We start from the raw sequence: 20,046 nt of genomic DNA, 5'->3' as shown, positions 1-20,046 counted from the left end.
TGAACAACTTAAAGTAAAACTATCTACAAGATTGGTATTGCAATAAATCTCTTTAAATAGTGTTCTTAAAGTCTTATCTTAAACCCCTCCTATAGGAAATACAGTAATAGGTAAGGTATAATATGTAAAAATTGGGTCATCCAGGAAAATGGATATGTTTATGATTTTCAACACCATGTATTCTGAGTAAACTTGAGTACGAAAAAAAGGTGCATAAGACATTTCATAATATATGACCTATATTCACATTTTTGAGCATTGTTTGCTTTTGAAAGGTACAATGAAGTGGCAGTTGTGACTTTTATTTTGCTCATATATTTTGTATATTTGTATTTCATTGACTCTAAGATGCATTTTTTTACACTAACATTTTTTAAATCTGCATGCATTTATGATCAATGACTTGTCAGAATTCGTTCAGCAATATTTTGCCTTTTAGTGGTATCTAAAAGAATGATGTAGTGATGGCATCTTAGCTTTGATGAAGAATAGTATGTAGACAGGCTAACGGGCAAGAGGGTACTGTAAAAGCATGAAGTGTTTTTCTTAATGGGCTGCAAGCTGTTCCATGGATGACCTACCTTTCCTTCAGACATGAATTCCCTCACTTCCAACTCCAAACTCACTCAACTAATCCTTAAAGATATACTTGAGCTGAAACTTGGGCCTTGTATGGACCACTGACCATAATTTTTGTGTATGACTACAATCTTTGGGAAGATATTCTTAAGTGCTTCTCAATATCCAATGTTCATTCATCCTTCTTAATCTGTGGGAGTAAAAACTGAGTTACTTTTACCTAGAAGACAACAATCTAAGTAAAGAAGTCCTGAGGCATAAGCAATATAAATGAACTCTTCAATCTTTTCGAGGTATAATGGCACAACAGTTTTAATACAACCACCAATCTTCACAAAATAATTTTAATACTTTGTGCCTGGGCTAGCAGCATTTGCTCTGTGACATTGCTATACATACATAAGCATTTTATCCAAGTACAAATGTTAACAGCAGAGTAACTAAAGCAACTGCCTATACAAAGGTAAGTAGACACTGTAGGTTATTTTTCTTCTTGAATCATTTTTGCTGCATAGTAAACTGCAATTACATGTCAGTATAATGTTACTGATCTATAAAATACACTTTTAACTGTGAGGTATGGCAACTCCCTATGAGAGAGTAACATGTAAACCTGAATATTTTGAGTGATATTTTTTTTTAGCTGCCATGGATGGGTAAGACAAAAAAATCCAGCATTCAGAAACCCTAGAAACTTATTTTTCTAATCAATTAAAAAAATAAAATCTTTTAGCAATTCTCAGCTATTTCCTTCTCATTTCCTTATCGGAGCATTGTTGAATGGACAAACGTAAAGTAAGTAGTGAAGTGAAGCCAAGTTTGTTATGGAATTATGGATTAAACCAGTTATTTAAAAAAGAAAAAAACCCGCCAGGTAACTGCTCATTTACTTTACATCAAGTTGAGATCCTAATATATATATATATCCCAACTTTATAATTCAAGATTGCAGTTAAATACTTCTAATTCACTTGAATTACCATAATAAGAAGACAATTAGAAACCTTATATTTTCTTAAAAAGGACATGCTTAACATTTTCTGACATTACTTCTAAACTCAGATTAAAGCACAAAATCCCCCCTAAACAAATATTCTGCTCTAAAAGTTAAGTGGTTGAGAGCTGGTGGCAAAAGCTGCCATGGTTTAACATTTCCACCTTGAGAGATAAATAAACTGCTATCTAAATATGAGAGAAGAAATTAACATGAACCAAGTAAATGAAATGAGAAAGTAAGAATACTGCCATTCCAGTCTGAGTATTTTCAGTATTTAAGTTTCTTTCAAAGTGGACAGTAAAGCAGTTTTCCTGTTTTGATGCCATTTCACTTTAAATTCTGTGCCCAGGTTGCGTATTTAATGAGTGCTATGTCACTCATACATTATTCAAATATTCTAGAAAATAAGTCATGATTGGTTAAATGTATTGTAGTTATCAAAACATCAGCAGAAATAACAGAAATGGAACCAAATGGAAGAAAGAATAGGAAGAGCTACCAGAAGAACCAGTTGAACATTAGGTAGAATGGATCCAAGATAAAGCAAACTTGCAATGTTCTTATTTGAAAGAAAGAATAAACCTCATGTTTTGCCTACATTAACATTGTACCAAGATGACAGTCCCTCTTTCTAGTGTTTGTGAGAGTATTATACAGTGCTGGGCAGGCACTTTAGTGACAACATAAAAGTTACAGTGGTTAGAAAAAGTGGAAAATTACCAGCTATAAATTAATTAATAACCAAATCTGTATTTTTGGCCAGACTACTAGAGAGGATATATGTATTTAAGAAACTAATTTAAAAAATCTTACCCTCATTTTTAAAACCTAAATGTACTACGACGAAGATGCTTTTAAGCAAGAGTTTCAGCTGAATGAAGGATCATAGATTTAGATTATCAGATTGCAAGAGATCCTTGCTGACCTATCCAATAGTGACTTATATACAGGAAAGCTGTGTTATCTGGCACTTTACCAACTGGAATTTCTGAACACTCAATGCAAATCTTGACTCTACTAGACCACCACACCAAATGACCTAATAAGACAACAGAATACGAGACCACAATGGGATTAACAATATGCTGTTTTCAGGGCGGTAAAACGGGAAGAGAAGGGAAATCAGAAGAGGAATACCACCTAGATCAACAGGAATTAGCTCAATTAAAGCAATTTTAACTCATCTCCACTCAACCACTATGCTGGATAAAAACGCTTCTACTGTATTATTACATTTTAGGGAGGAAAACAAAGCAAGTAACTTGGTGTAATAGGTTACCTTGCATAGTACCTCTTGGTACCAAGGGAACGTATGGAAATCATTCCCATCAGTAAAGCACCTCAAGAGAGGACTGAGAAAAGTGAGATACAAAGGAGTTTTGTTTGTGCTAACCTAAATCAACTATAAAAAGTTAAAAACACTCCTCCTCCTTCACATCATACTTACTTAAAACAGCAAAACTTTTTCTTAAAACAATTGTTATATGTGTAAATAAAAATTATGGAGAACTAAGGATCCATAAAGTGACTCCGCTAATGCAAATTATGGGGGAAATTTGGATTAACTCAATGTAAAGAACTGATTAAAGCACTAATTTAAAGTACACTAATGTCTCCCACAAATCACATTCCCCAATAAATGCATCTTCAAAGAAAAGCTTCTGAGCCAGAACAATCTCACAGAATCATTAAGACAACATAAAATGAAGGAATAAATGTTCCATATTCCAAATAATTTACCGAGGTTTCTTCAAGCCTCAGACTTTCAGTTTAAACTAATTTATGACTTAAAAAAAAAGAAATCACAGAAAAATGTTAACTTTTCACTGGTCTACATATTAATTTAGTATGAGAATTTATTTTTTATTTTATTTTTTTTTAATGATGCAAGGCACTTTCTTATCTGGGCTTCATTTAGGAAAAAAAATAGTGCTACATTGGTTTATTATATTCTATTTAGAACCATTTTGGACAAAGAAAAATATGGGCTAAGCAACTCTAAAAAGAACAAACAACATTTGGCTTTTAAGAAATGCAAAAGAAAGTCACATGAAAATCTAAAACTCCTTGTTTTTGAACATCTGCTGTGACAAAACGAAACATCTTCTGTTGTTCATTAAACATTTTTTTCTCGATAGAATAAATTAGGAAGGTAACAAGAAAGGAAGCAATACTTGGATCATGTTAAAGTAAGGATAGTTGGCTAATGTGATTTAAAGATTATTAATAAGGGATCAACAAGTTTAAGAAAAAGGTAATTATGCTATTGAATTATATTACAAAAGAAATGTGGTAGATTCCTGCATTTGTTAATGTTTCTGTAAGAGGCTCCATCATAAAACTGAACTGTAAAATTATTTTTAAAATGTAATATATATTAGAACAATTAATTTTTAGCAAACTTTAGGAAATTCTTGTTATAAATTACCCAGATTTTATAAACAAATCCCCCCTAACTTGCATTTTGCTTAAAGTAATAACTTTATATCATACAAATAAATTTCAAGTATGAAAAGTGCATTATTGCAATAATACCTCTTTGCAAGTCCGAAATTCTTGGTTTATAATAAAAATGTAAGATGTAAAAACAAAAAGGAAAAGGAAAAAAGGGTAAAACCATCATTTGCCATCTATTGCAGAAATCCAACATCTTAAAATGTTGCTCCACAAGTTTCAGAGAAACATGTCTGGAAGCAACATATAATTGAAAAGAAGCTACTTGTGTTTTTACCGTTTTTACATCATCATCGTCTCTAGTATTTTCTCCTTCCCAAATAGAAATTCACATCCTCTATAATGTTGGTCTTGAGTCAGCCATTCTGTGCAGTCGCTGCTTGCATGTTTCCAAAATCTTCTTCTTCTTCATGTGTTCTCTTCAAACTGCCTAAAAGTTATTGCATGAACATAACATATAATAGGAATTTAAATAAATTCATTTGCTATAGTGTTACAGATAGTACAAGTTTCATTTTTCATGAAGTGTTACTGTGTATATGCACTTGAAAATTCCATGACTGAATTTTTAGCAAACTTTAGTAAACTCTTTTCTTATAAATTACCCAAATAACTTTTTGTCTTCATGACAGGATACACTTTCCCTTGTGAGAATTAAGTATTTCTTAGGTATTGCACGTAATAAATATTGATTTTTAAATAGTTTGAAAGTAGAATTTCTAAAGATATAATGGTACATAAATGTTTGGTTACCAAGTTTATGTTTTTTAGGCACCATAAACGTGACTTAGAACATAAAATTTAACAAGTTAATTTTATATTTGTACGATTTTATTTTGTAGATATAATTATCTTTTTGCTTTCACAGATGCTGCCGAACATATTTTTCCACTGAAGCAGTAGTTTTATTACAACAAGTCTAGAGTTGGGAGAAAGCTGCAGCAGATAAAGAAGAGATTTTCTTTACTCTTCACATCAGAGTCTGCTAGTACAGAAATTTCCCATATAGAATCAAAGCTATCCCTATATGCCTAATAGTTATAATCAAGAAATTTGAGTCTCAACGGAGGAAAACTTTAGGGAACAATTAAACTGGTAAAGGGTCTGCCTGTGATCTGCCTAACAATGGCATGGCCTTAAACTTATGTTGTGCTAAATCTGACTAATAATGTTAATTCAGAGGGTGGATTCCAACATGAAACTAACATTTCACTATAAGATTAATAAAATAAGGACAGGAGTATATCAAGGCAATGGAATAAAGAAGAAAACATGCTAGCCAAGAGGCTAAATCCAGCTGCTGTAACTGAGTTTCAGAAGAAGTGCTGCACTTGCATTCTACTAAGGGAGGTAAGACACATAAATCACTAATACAAGTCAGAAAGTGAGGAAGTGTAGACAAAGCTCTATGGGAGTGCCACATGACTAGGGATTGGAGGAAAAGTGAGTTTATCATCATGTTTTCTTGAGGAGATGACAATTGAACTAAGTTTTTAAGAACAGAGAGACTGTGGCCCGCTCCGTGGCCGAGTGGTTAAGTTCATGCGCTCTGCTTTGGCGGCCCAGAGTTTCGCTGGTTCGGATCCTGGGCGCGGACATGGCACAGGTCATCAAGCCATGCTGAGGCAGCGTCCCACATGCCACAACTAGAAGGATCCACAACTAAAATACACAACTATATACTAGGGGGCTTTGGGGAGAAGAAGGAAAAAGTTTTAAAAATAAAATCTTTAATGAAAAAAAAGAATAAACTGACCATCACTGATGCATTCTAGGTGGAGAAAAGAAGACACACACAGGAAATGTCAGTAGTTCAGTTTTCTGGAGTACATATATAAAGAGGAATAGTAAGATAAAAGTAAAGATCAGAAGGGCCTTTCATTACTACCTATGACACTCTATGTGTTTTCTTCTGTAGGAATTAAGCCTGTGAATGCTTTTGTATAGGAAAAATATCATTATTAGAACTATCTTTCATGAAAATAAGTCTAACCACAATGTACAGAAAAGATCAAATAACAAAAGTTTGGACAGGAGGCCAATGTGGACCTGAACTAGACTGAGATTCAGGTGCTATAAAAAGGGAGGGAATTTTAAAAGCACTGAGGAAACAGACTGTACTTGATTTGGAAACTGATTAGATAGAGGTGGCAAAGGAAAGAAAAGAGTCAATGACAAGTAGGAGGTTGAGCCTGAGGGATAGATACATCCAGCCTTATTACTACAGGCAGTACAATATAGTGAAGAGTGCTGGACTTGTTGAGCAGTGCACCTGTGCTCGATTTCCAGGTCCATCACTAACTAGGTATATAACCTGTTCTTCTATCTTATAAGGCTGTTAGTTCAAATAAGACTGAAATGAACCAGGGGAGAGAAAAATCAGAAAGTAAAAATTCTATGAGTGGTCTCATAAAGTTAAAAAAAAAAAAAAAGGAAACAAACAAGGGTAGCAAGGTCTTGGAGAAGGAAGGTAAAAGTTAAAAGATTTGAGAGCATTCTTGGATCATTACTTTGAAAATGGGGGAGGGGCACTCTGAAATAGGGAAGGGAGGGAGGGAGAAAGGATTGAAATATTGATGGCAAGAGAAAAACTGAAGTAGCTCACATTAGTCACCTTAATTGGAAACATGCTTTCTTTCATCTATCAACCACCTTTTGTTTTTAATAAGATCACTTTAAGTGTATTTAGGGCCACTTCTCCAGACCCCTCTCATTAGTTTAATCTTTGTAACACCTGAAGACTTCAAACTAAACCAAGCAGAGATGTGATCTTCCAACCAGCATATTCTAATTAACTAAGTACAGTAGTGTACACACAAGCTCAATATAATACACATTTATTCATTATAAAATGAAATTCTGAAATGATCTTTTTTTAATTCACAGTCTACCCAAAGTTTTCTAAACAATTTAAATTGTTCAATGTAACTTGTAATGAGCAAAAGATGCTTCATCTTTTCTATCTTACATACCATCATCTTTCTCCCCAACTTTCTCCAAGATGAAAAAGTCCTTACCTGTGGTACCAGAATTAACAGATAATGACCTTTCTATCTGGAGTGGTGACATCATCTGTATTGTTAATTTTGCTAGGTAGATGGCTTCATATTCCTAAAAAAGATTTTATTTAACTTGAATATACATTTAAATTCTTGGATACCCAAACAGTGATTAATGTGTACATTATTGGTTTTCTTTGTTTATACTGAAAAATCTGGTGCCATATTGTTGTAAGAGAAATGCAGGCGTAATATGCCTATCTCATAATTTCACATTTACTGATGAGACGTAAATCAAGTAAGGCTAATAGCCTGCATTAGGGCATCACACACTGAACAGCCAGTCAGTATGTGTTCTCTGCTACTGGGCCATTAGCTGTATGATCTCTGACTTCATCTCTTCAAACACACACACACAAACACACACATACACACGCACACCTCAATAAACCCAAACTGGCAATCTCATAAAATGATTGTAAAAATAAAATGAAATAAAGTTCAGTAACAATAAAATGCTACATAGTTGTAAAGTATTTTAAACTTCAGATTACTATAAGGCATTTAATGGATTCAAGTATATATTTGTTTTTTTAATTCCTTAAAATGATAGTTCTTTACTTCTAGTCAAAAATGAAGAAATAGGAAGCCAGCCCTGCTGAGTAGTTAAAGTTCCACGCGCTCTGCTCTGGCGGCTCGGGTCCGGTTTCCAGTCACGGAACCAGACCACTTGTCTGTCAGGAGCCATGCTGTGGTGGTGGCTCACACAGAAGAACTAGAAGGACTTTAAACTAGAATATACAACTGTGTTCTGGGGTGGGGGGGAGAGGAAGATTGGCAACAGACTTTAGCTCAGGGCAAATCTTTCTACTCAGGCAAGTGAAACAAAAGAAAAAATTAACAAATGGAACTACATCAGACTAAAAATGGGCAGAGGATAGGAACAGATATTTTTCCAAAGAAGATATACGGATGGTCAACAGGCACATGAAAAGATGTTCAACATCACTAAATGCAAATCAAAACCACAATGAGATATCACCTTACATCTATCAGAATAGCTCTAATCACCAAGACAAAAAATAACAAATGTTGGAGAGGATATGGAGAAAAGGGAACCCTCATACACTGCTGATGAGAATGAAAACTGGTGCAGCCACTACACAAGACAATATGGAGATTTCTCAAAAATTAAAAACAGAAATACCCTATGATCCAGCCATCCCACTACTGGGTATTTATCCAAAGAACCTGAAATCAACAATTCAAACAGATTTATGCACCCCCTATGTTCACTGCAGCATTATTCACAATAGCCAAGATGTGGAAGCAACCCAAACGTCCTCCTACAGATAAATGGATAAAGAAGATGTGGTATGTATATACAATGGAATACTACTCAGCCATAAAAATGGACAAAATCATCCCATTTGCAACAACATGGATGGATCTTGAGGGTATCATATTAAGTGAAATAACCTAGACAGAGAAAGACAAATACTGCATGATTTCACACATGGATAAAGAGAAGAAATTAGTGGTTACCAGAGGTGAAAAGGGGAAAGGGGACCATTATGCTGATGATAAAAATTAGATTACTGGTGGTGAGCATGTTACAGTCTATACAGAAACTTATAAATAATAACGTACACTTGAAATTACACAGTGTTATAAACCATTATGACCTCAATAAAATAACTTAAAAGAAAAAAGAGGAAGGTAAGTCATTCTTCTGATACAATGAACATCTAATGAGAAAGAAGTAAAAAAAATAAGGACAGTGGCAAAATTATAATGATTTCAAGATGAGATGAACGGCTAAGAAAATCAACTGGAAATTTTTTTAGAATCAAGAAGAGTTTAAAAAGGTTGCAAACTGAAACACTAATAAAAATCAGTAGCTTTCCTACGCAGAAATAATTAATTAGAAAACAATTTCATTCACAATGGGAACAAAATACCTAAGAATAAATTTCATAAGAAATTTATATATTCTTTACAAAGAAAACTAAAACACTAAAGGACATAGAAGTTGAATAAATAGAATGTACTCTTAGAGAAGATGACTAAAAGTTTAAAGGTGTCAGTTCTTTCTGAACTGTGAATGTAGAGATATTATTACTAAAAATGACTACAGGACTCCTTCCAGTAAAGTTAACAACAAAAAACAAATGTAAGAACTTGCCAGAAGAATTCTAGAAAGAACATCAATGAGGGGAACTTGAACCATACCATAAATTATACAATATTATAGTATTTAAAATTGTTTGATACAGGTGGAACAATAAAAGAGATCAATGGAACAGAATACAAAGTCCAGAAATAGACCCAACTACAGATCAGAATTTTGTATATTTAATAAAAATTGCATTTCAAATCAGTTGGCTAAAGATAAATTTCCTTAACATAGAAAGTGTTCTTACAAACCAATGAGAAAAAAAACAGTAATCTAATTAAAAATGGGCAAACCCATAAGGAGCTGCCACTTTTACTACCATGAGTTTGGCTACTGGTATTGTATTAGGGTGTGGGGAAACAGGTATTCCTTGTTTCTTGGCGGTATAAATTTACGTTATTTCAGCCCTTTTAGACGCAATTTGGCAGCATCAAATTTCAAATGCCTTCTGATCCAGCAATTCCAATTTGATCAATTATCTTATAAGTATAGTCACATATGTTAAAAAAAGATGTACCTACCAAAATATTCTTTCCAATACTGTTTATAATCATGAAAGGCTAGAAACAATCTAAAGGTCCATGTATAAGAAACTGGTCATATAAAATTGTGATACACATATGTACATACATATATATATAAATACTATGCAGGTACAACTATATATGCTGTTTTAGAATGATCTTCAAGATATACTATTAAGGAGACTTTTTATTGTATTCTCCTTAGGCATCGTTGAATTTTAATTATTTTAACCATGGGTATATACTACTTTTTCAAATACAAAAATCAGTTTAAAAAGAGAATGTTTTTACACAACAGGGTTAAAAGGCAAAGAAACTTATAAATTATAGCAGTTTTGTGTTCTGTAATATAATTATAAAGGAGAAAAAGAAAACATTTTACATAAACAAGCTTTAGTCAGAGCTACCACCATTTCTCTTTTAAATGAATGAAGTAAAAACTAAAAGTAAATTAAAAATAACAATGAAGTACAATTGAAAGTTTAGCAACTGAGGCAACCCATTTTGTGATGCTCTTGATGTGTCAACATGAGACTTGCTCCTGCATAACTGGACAGTTACCCAGAACACATTCTACAACCTATGGTTTTCCGTCTTGGAGAATATTAAATAAACTAGTCTGATCACATAATTAACAAGTTTATCTTACTCTCTTTTTTAGTGTATCTTCCAGGTACCAACAAAACTTGAAACAACATGGAAAAGATAAAGCATGTAAAATAGAAAAAGCTGGGATATGTAGTATATTCAGAATCAAAACTCTCTTATGCTTTGGGTGTATGATCAAAATAGAGAAAAAACTGAAGAAATTTCTAACATCAATTCTTTTACCTTAGATTTAAACAATGTGCCTTTATTCTTTTTTTTCTTGGTAATGGCAGCTTTTAAGAAAATACATTGAAATAGAGATATAAATTTGAATAAAAAGTCAAATTGGATTATGGCAATTTTTTAAGTATTTACAAAGTAAAAACACAAATTACACAGACATAAGATTTTAACTATCCTATTTTCTGACTGCCATAAAGAGGAAAAAGAGAAAAGTTACCTGAAGTTGATGGACAAATCCAGCATTAGGATTAATACAAAATCTTCTTTCTTGAACATAAGCAAATGCATCTCTGAAAACAGAAAAAAAACCCAAAGCAATGGTATTATCTCATGAGCTAATCTCAATTTTTTCAGAATTTACCTAAAATAGGAACTTATCTAAAAATTTACCTAAAATAGGAAATCACAATCATACAGCTTATATGACAGAGGGGTAATAAGCTATAGTGGAAAAATCGACAGCATGATGAGACTAAATATCACAATCCCTCTGCTTACCAGCTCTCAACTTTTCTAAGCCTTTTATCATCTGAAAATTGGGAATTATTAATAATTCCTACCTTGGAGGGCTATTGTGAAGATGGGGGAAAGTAAGTGTAAAGCACCTTGTACGGCATCTGTAACACAGTACATGCTCAAAATACTAGCACTGGTTAAACAAGGGGAAGTATATCTCCTTCTTTGTGCTGTTATGAGGCTTAAATGAGATAAAAGTGCCTAGAATAGTACCCAATAAATGGAAGTATTTTCACTATTAATTTTTTTTTTTGAAGATTGGCACCTGAGCTAACATCTGTTGCCAATCTTCTTTTTTTTTCTTCTTTTCTCCCCAAAGCCCCCAGTACATAGTTGTATACTCTAGTTGTGAGTGCCTCTGGTTGTGCTATGTAGGATGCCGCCTCAGCATGGCCTGATGAGCGGTGCCACGTCCATACCCAGAATCCGAAACAGTGAGACCCTAGGCAGCTGAAGCGGAGTGTGTGAACTTAACCACTCGGCCACAGGGCAGCCCCCAATATTATTACTGCCAAGACACGAAATAATAAAGAGAATATATAAAACATAAAGTCTACCCAGCATTAATCTTTTTCAATTAAATAAACAAAGCATTTGTATTCAAATAATATTCCTTTAAGAATTGATACTTTTAAGCAAAGTTTTCCATTATAATTTAAACATAAAGGATACCAAAAAAACTAAACAAAAATTTCAATGTCTACTATGTGTCAGGCATGTGGATCTAATGCCAAACATAGCTCAAATGGAGAGAGCAATGAGGAACATGGTATAAGAATGGAAAGGTTGATGGGGGTATGCCATGCAAAGTTTTATTGGTCATGTTAAGAGCTATTAAGGATCAGAAACCTTTAAGATCTTTTTAGGGTAGGGTGACATCTGATTGCATTTATCTTTTGAAAAAGAGATCACTCCAACTGTAGTATGGAGAACAGAACAAACTGGAGAAGGAAAAAATGCATGAGACCTCCTAAGAAGGTTACTACTGGAAGAGTTCAAGGGAGACATGATTGGAGCTTGGATAACGGGGATTAAATGATGATGAAGAGAAAAATAAAAGAGACAGACTCAAGGTATATTTTACAACATAAACCAGATAGGATTTGGTAATGGATCAGTTTGGGAGATATGGGGAGTAAAAGAGAAGGAGGTGTCAATGATTACAACAAGATTTCTAACTTGGACAATGAGACACACTAAGAAAGGAAACACTATACTGGGTAGGTTTCTGTTTTGTTTCGAGGTGAGAAGCTCATGAGCCCCCTTTCTCTCTTTTATCTGTGCAGTATGCTTGGGAAAGGTGATTCTGGATAATCACTGAATTGTGAATAGAAGCAAAACAATTTCTAGGTAATTTTTCATTCAACTACAATGAAAGGAAAACAATAAATTAGCCTTTTAAACAAGGCAAGCCATAACATCTGTGTCTAAGAGTTTTAAACTTACATTAATCAATTTCCTAGTAGTAAGTATGTAGTTTTCCATGGCTTATTCCAACTATAACTACCTTGGCTTCTTAAAAAAACAAGAGTAGCTCCATAAAACCACAAAATATTAGCCTAAGCAGATGTATACAAGGTAGACAAGCTGCAAAAGTTAAGAGACTAATCATGGGAGGTAAGGGTCTGGTTAATCAACCATGATTAGATGGCAAAATCAGGAGAATATTAACTTCAAACTCCCAAACTGTCTCCATTAACTTATTTTAATGAGAATTTAAACTGTCGCTAGGTTTCAGAGTACTTTCTTACCTGTACTTCATTCCAAATGTTTCCATAATGTATGCAATAACAAAGGCAGCACTGAAGAGGGGAAAAAATTTTAGAAAAAAACAGAAAATACAACTCATTAATTAAATGCTAGAGAAAGAAAGATTATCTCTTAATTCATACCTCCTGGAGATCCCTGCATTTCCATGGACAAGAACCTTTCCTGAAAAACAAGAAATAGTTATTCTGATAGAAAAATATCTGATTCAGCAGCTAAAAGATATGGAAACTATGTATCATACCATAGTAAAATAAATCTTTTCTTAAACATTTTATATTTTACACATACCACTTGCATATTTATTAATTTCCAAATCTTTACAATTTATTTATACTAACTGTAGAAAGTACAGCAGACTTTTAGGTTAAAGAGATTTAAAACTGACCCAGAATTTGAAAATAGTTCTATAGGGGTATTTAAGAAAGTCTATCCAAGTGAAACAAGAAGTCAGGAAAATGCAAATTTGAGAATACCCTATTATATATAATCACAACTTGCATATCCTGCATTTAAGATAAATGTTAAGTAAAAAAATTAACTATAACAAATAATCTCCTAAAAATAAATATTAGCTAAGTAAAGGAAGTATTATTTACCTCCAGTTTGTAAGCTCCCATCAATAAATTCTTTAGTCTGAAGGCAAAAAGACAATGTGTTATAATAAAACATGTAGATTAACACAAGCATAAAAATATATATACAGTGAAATAAAATATACTGAAAATAATCTGCTAATTATAAATTTAAAATTAATTTAAAATTATTAAAAATTTATTAAAATCAAAAAGAATAAAAATTACCTTAATTAAAGAATTTCCAAAATGCCACAAATGCAACTATAGTTAATAAGTTAAAAAAATTAAACAGGAACTAAAATTTAATTTGAATTTAATAAATTCAAAGTATGATTTCTCAAACATTTGGAGATCATAAAAAGGTTTTAAAAATAATAAATTTTCTTTAAAATATAATCCCACAATTTTCAGTCATAACAAAGTAAAAGTACTATAGGAGGGAATTATGTTTTGTTATCATAAACTTTCAGAACCACAATTAAGAGGTCAAATCATAAATAAATTTTGAATGATATTAAATATTGATACTTACCATGGGGAAAAAACGTATTATATTTTCAACTGGATTATCTGCAATATCCAACACTAAATATCTGAAAATAGAACATTCTGTGATAAGTACACTTTCAGGTAAAACTCTATGTATAAGAAACTTGAAAATTTCTTGGCAACCACGAAAAGAATGCAAAACAACTTTCAAAGTACCATATTCCCAAGAACGCGGTCATAGATTTTACATTGTTTGAAGGCAAGGCATTTAAAGCCTTAAATAACATGTTAACACTTCTCTGATATTTTAATATAAAAAAACTATCTGGTTAAAATAGAACAACCACAAGCAGGAAGAAATTTTCCTCTAGATCAGAATGGACCTAGAAAATAAAGACAGTGCCTGTATTCCTTATTGTTATTCTTCTATTTCTCCCAACTTCCCTAGAACCAGAAGATTCCTCTCCGAGTGGTCTTGTGACCCCCTCCTCACAACCCTACAGAGGAAAATTCAGAGGAAGCCCCAAGTCTGAGAGAGAACAAGCTAACCAAAATAAAAGCCATAAGTCAAACATTCATTGTCTGAACTAACCTTCAGGAGTAAAAAAAAGAGCCAAGAGACCACCTGTCCTGGAATTTTACACTTTGGAAAACATTTAAAATAAGGCCTTATTAATATGCTAGGCTTATTTAATCTGGTGAAAAACTTCTATTTCCAACCTATCCAAGACTACCTGTCTACTAACACAACTATAGGTAAAGTTATGAAAAAGTTATAAAATTAATTTTTAAAGTCAAGATTGCTTTAAGAATTACAGTACTTTAATGATTATTTAGGTGGTAACAACTTCAATAAATTCAGGGCTTATCACAAAGAAGTTGAAGCTCAGGATCCAAGGATAACCAACGTAAAAACTGTAAGGATTCTGACAACAACTGCACCCTAAAGTGGAATGTAAACTGATACAACACACTGGAGGGCAATTTGCAACAACTATTAAAATTTTCAATACTCACATTCTTTGATCCAGCAATTCTACTTCTACAAATTTATCCTATTGATGTATTCACATATGAATTAACATGGATACTTGCTATGTTAGCAAAAATCTGGAAACAATCTAAATGTCCAAAAATAGGAGATGGGTTAAATTTTAGTATAGTCATACAATGGATTACTGTGCAGCTTAAAAAGAATAACGCAGGGAATGGCCCAGTGGCACAGTGGTCAAGTTTGTGCACTCCGCTTTGGTGGCCCGAGATCACAGGCGCAGACTTAGGCACTGCTTATCAAGCCATGCTGTGGAGGTATCCCACATATAACATAGAAGAGGATGGGCACAGATGTTAGCTCAGGGCCAATCTTCCTCAGCAAAAAGAGGAAGATTGGTGGCGGATGTTAGCTCAGGGCTAATCGTCCTCAAAAAGAAAAAAAAAAAAAAAAAAAAGAAGAATGCAGCTTTCTAATTCTAAGTAATGCTATAAAGCAATCTCCCCAAAAATATAAAGCCAGTGTACAAAATAAAAGTTTATGTGTAGGAACATGCTTGTCAACGTAATATAATTCTGGAAGAAGTAACAGTGGATGCCTCTAGGGAGAAGACAGGAATAGGGAAACCGACTTTTCAGTATACATTCTTTTGAAACTTTAGCATTCTGTATTATGTGCGTGAATTACTTATTTAAAATGTCTTAAAGGAGGGGCTGGCCCCGTGGCCGAGTGGTTAAGTTTGCGCGCTTCGCTGCAGGCGGCCCAGTGTTTCGTCGGTTCGAATCCTGGGCGCGGACATGGCACTGCTCGTCAGACCACGCTGAGGCAGCGTCCCACATGCCACAACTAGAGGAACCCACAACGAAGAATACACAACTATGTACCGGGGGGCTTTGGGGAGAAAAAGGAAAAAAAATAAAATCTTAAAATGTCTTAAAGGAAATTCATCTTTTAAATGATGTACTATAAGATTCAACTTGAAATAAAAACTACATTACGTTTGCTACTCTTAGTTCTCCTAAATCACAGCAATGATTCTTACCTAAATAATTGTTGAAAGTTTGGTTTAATGAAGTTTGCTTCAATATTTTGTCTTATGCATATTATATGGGTTATTCCATGTTTCTGTAGTATAGGTAGCTATAAAAAAAAGGGGGAAGGGAGGAGAGAGAAATAGTTTAAAATATAAAACATCACCTTACCATAACACAGATGTTTGAAAATACGCAGGACTCAACATTAGAATTAATATAGCCATATCTGAAGCTTAAGTACAGGAAATTAAAGCTAATTTTATATTAATATACCTGAAGTGATCAGCAAGATATTTCAATGATTCAAGATTAATACATTACATGTCCTCAAAAAACTAAGCATTATTTTACATCTGTAATTTTAGAGCCTGATGGGATAAGGTAATTGACTTGGCAAACATATTATATAGTGGTGAAAGGCATGGGCTTTGGAGTCATGAGAGCCCAAGCTCTATATCCCAGCTCTGCTCATGACCTGAGCTCTCTCTATTGTTTAGTTTTCTCATGTGAAAATGGGGAAAACACTACCTAGTTACTGAGTGGTTGTGAGAATTATATAAAATAATACAGTAGCCCCCACTTATCCATGGTTTCACTCTCTGGAGTTTCAGTTACCCAAAGCCAACCATGGTCCAAAATATTAAATGGAAAATTACAGAAATAAACAATTCATAAGTTTTAAATCACATGCCATTCTGAGTGGCGTGATGAAATCTCAAGCCACGCTACTCCATCCTCCCCAGGACATGAATCATTCCTTAGTCTAGCGTTTCCAGCTGTATACACTACCACCTGTTAGTCACTTAGTAGCCATCTGAGTTACTGGATTGACTGTCATGGTATCACAGTGCTTGTGTTCAAATTACTCTTATTTTACCTAATACAGGCACACCTCGGAGTACTGTGGATTGGGTTCCAGATCACCCCCAATAAAGCGAATATCGCAATATAGTGAGTCACATGAGTTTTTTGGTTTCCCAGTGCATATAAATTTGTTTACCCTATACTGTAGTCTTACTAAGTGTGGAAAAGCATTATGCCTAAAAAACCAACATATACACTTTAATTAAAAAGTACTTTATTGCTAAAAAATTCTAACCATTATGTGAGCCTTCAACAAGTGGCAATCTTTTTGCTGGTGGAGGGTCTTGTAAAAAACACATTATCTACAAAGCACAATAAAATGAGGTATACCTGTTAATGGCCCCAAAGTGCAAGAGCAGTGATGCTGGCAATTTAGATATGCCAAAGAGACGCCGGAAAATGTTTCCTTGAGGGGCTGACCCTGTGGCGTAGTGGTTGGGTTCATGTGCTCTGCTTCAGCGGCCTGGGATTCGCTGGTTCGGATCCCGGGCGCAGATCTACGCACCCCTTATCAAGCCATGCTGTGGCAGGCATCCCACATATAAAGTGGAGGAAGGTGGGCACGGATGTTAGCTCAGGGTCAATCTTCCTCAAAAAAAAAACAAAGTTTCCTTGAAGTGAAAAGGTGAAAGTTCTTGACTTAATAAGAAAAAAATTGTATGCTGAGGTTGCTAAGATCTACAGTAACTTTTATTACAGTATACTGCTTATCACTGTTTTATTAAGTTATTGTTACTCTTTTACTGTGCCTAATTTATAAATTAAATTTTATCATATGTATGTATAGGAAAAAACATAGTATATACAGAGTTCGGTACTACCCATGGTTTCAGGTATCCACTGGGGGGTCTTGGAACCTATACCCTCAGGATAAGGAGGGATTACTGTATATCTAAGGTGTTTGGTATAGTGCCTGAGGCACATGGCAAGTGTTTAGTAAATGGTAGTTACATATATTGACTACAATCTTTATTCCTTAGATGGGACTACTAAGACATAAACAACTGTTCAACATCACTGACCTAGTTAACAGCAGTACCAGAACCCAAGTCGCTAAACTACTCCCTGCCTCTCCCAGCACACTTCTTCTACTACAAGCCAGAATTAATTTACACAATTCACAGAATCTAATTATCCTTTCATGGTTTGAAATTCCCCTAAAGTTAAAACTGGCAACTCCAGGGGCCGGCCCAGAGGCCAAGTGGTTAAATTCATGTGCTCCGCTTTGGCGGCCCACGGTTTCGCTGGTTTGGATCCTGGGCATGGACATGGCACCACTCATCAGGCCATGCTGAGACGGCATCCCACGTGCCACACCAGAGGGACCCACAACTAGAATATACAACTATGTACTGGGGGGCTTTGGCGAGAAGAATAAAACAAAACAAAAAAACTGGCAACTCCAAATGATATCTTATTATATTCTGTGGTGCTTTTCGGTTCTATATTTAAAGCAATTTAACATGACAACTCTAGAAATTATCAAACAAATTTTTATTTGCAAGTGATTATAGGTTTCAGTGAATTTACAGATGACATGTTATTTTAGTAGTTAGAATGTAAACTCCATGAGAACAAGGATTTTATTTGTTCCCTGATTCATATTAAGTACGTGTAACAGTGTCTGGAGCATTGTAGGTGTTCAATAAATGAATGAACAACTCATGGTGGCAAGAGGAAGCAGAATTAATAATCTTGAGTTTACGATATTTTCAGCTCATAATCCTATGTTTAATTCTCACTTTATGCATTAAATAGTCCAGAATAGTAATACTAATAATTCATGAGAGAAGTCATTGAATAATTCATATTCGTTATAGACTGAATGCTTGTGCCCTCTCCCCCACAAATTCCTGTGTTGAAGCCCTAACCTCCAAGGTGATGGCATCAGGAAGATGGGCCTTCAGGAGGCAATCAGATAGATTTAGATGAGGTCAGGAGGGTGGAGCCCCCATGACAGAAGTAGTGCCCTTACTAGGGAGGAAGAGACATCATTCCTCTCTCCACCAGGTGAGGACACAGCAAGAAGGCAGCAGTCTGCAAGCCAGGAAGAGGGCCCTCACGGAAACCTAACCACGCTGGCACCCTGCTCTCAGACTTCCCTGTTTCCAGAACTGTGGGAAATAAATATCTGCTGTTGAAGCCATCCAGTCTGTGGTATTTTATTTTAGCAGCCTGATCTAAGAAAAATATGGTTTTCCAAAGTTTTAAATGTTAATTTTTGCAGCAAATTTTCCTATGTCTGGCATAGAGTAGAGTTCAATTATCTTTGTATTTCCTGAGTACATCTTGAGTTAGGGGAAGGGAGGTAAGCATTTGGAAGGATTAATAATTAATCAATGTTCCATATTCACATTTATCAAACCTCCAAAATGAATTCAACATTCAATCCTCTGTTTACATTTGATCTATGATATACAAAGAAGTTTTCATATCTACTTTATTAATGTGAGAAACTACAAGATGACTTAAGTAATTATGGATAAAAATCTATTTTAATCATCTTTGAAGGCACATTAGACTATTACTAAGTAAAAATGAACCTTAATAAAATAGAACCCAAATGTTAATTACAAACAGAATATTTTTTAATTTTCAATATAAAGCAAATTATGACCTTATCTCATACCTACAAACAATAGAAAAATGTTACAAAAAGAAAGTTTACTAGTTATAAAAAGCCTAAATTTGTCCCTTTTATTAAAACTGTATTTGAATGTAATAAAAGATAGGCTTAATGAGTCTTAGAAAAGGAATTTATTCCCCAAAGTTTCTTTATCTGCATTACTATTATTTGTTGTTGTTGATACATATTTTTGGATGATGGTACAAAAAGAAATATGAGCTGTACTATGGTGACTCAGGGAGGGAAATGATCAAATTTTGCCATAGAAGCTTTTCCTCAGTCTAATAAGACTATGGGGATATTGAGGAGGAAGAGGTTTTAAGGAGACAGATCTGTAAACAAATACTTATAATTTAATGTGACAAACATTTATAAAGTGCAGTGGGAATACAAAAAACAAATAATTTAAAACCATCTTCAAGGCCCGTATTTTGTAAAGACTACATTATTTGGGCAATAACTTGCTTATGTTTATCTTTACAAAGTCAGTCATAGTTAAGTATAGCTATCAACCCTATCCTTTCCTTGGATTTTTTTTTTTTTTTTAAACCAACACCTCACCTCTCCAACTAGCGGTAATGCCATGAAAAGGACTAGGATTACTCTTAAGCCTCAAAAAGC

At 34.1% G+C, this 20,046-nt stretch overlaps 1 protein-coding gene across 1 annotated transcript in view; it reads right to left on the bottom strand.

The window, feature by feature from the left end:
• Window positions 1–875: 875 nt before the first annotated feature.
• STYX (serine/threonine/tyrosine interacting protein) overlaps window positions 876–20,046 on the bottom strand; it is a 33,713-nt gene continuing 14,542 nt past the window's right edge. The window contains exons 4-11 of the mRNA XM_044773598.2: window positions 15,944–16,041; window positions 13,954–14,014; window positions 13,443–13,479; window positions 12,969–13,008; window positions 12,828–12,878; window positions 10,778–10,850; window positions 7,048–7,141; window positions 876–4,460 (exon numbers count right to left, since the gene is read on the bottom strand). Of these exons, the coding sequence (XP_044629533.1) occupies window positions 4,387–4,460; window positions 7,048–7,141; window positions 10,778–10,850; window positions 12,828–12,878; window positions 12,969–13,008; window positions 13,443–13,479; window positions 13,954–14,014; window positions 15,944–16,041 (528 nt within the window). The 3' untranslated portion in view covers window positions 876–4,386. The remainder of the gene's footprint in view (window positions 4,461–7,047; window positions 7,142–10,777; window positions 10,851–12,827; window positions 12,879–12,968; window positions 13,009–13,442; window positions 13,480–13,953; window positions 14,015–15,943; window positions 16,042–20,046) is intronic.

This window comes from Equus asinus, chromosome 7, assembly GCF_041296235.1.
Source record: "Equus asinus isolate D_3611 breed Donkey chromosome 7, EquAss-T2T_v2, whole genome shotgun sequence".
Classification (NCBI taxonomy): domain Eukaryota; kingdom Metazoa; phylum Chordata; class Mammalia; order Perissodactyla; family Equidae; genus Equus; species Equus asinus.
This window is presented reverse-complemented; position numbering and strand designations above follow the sequence as displayed.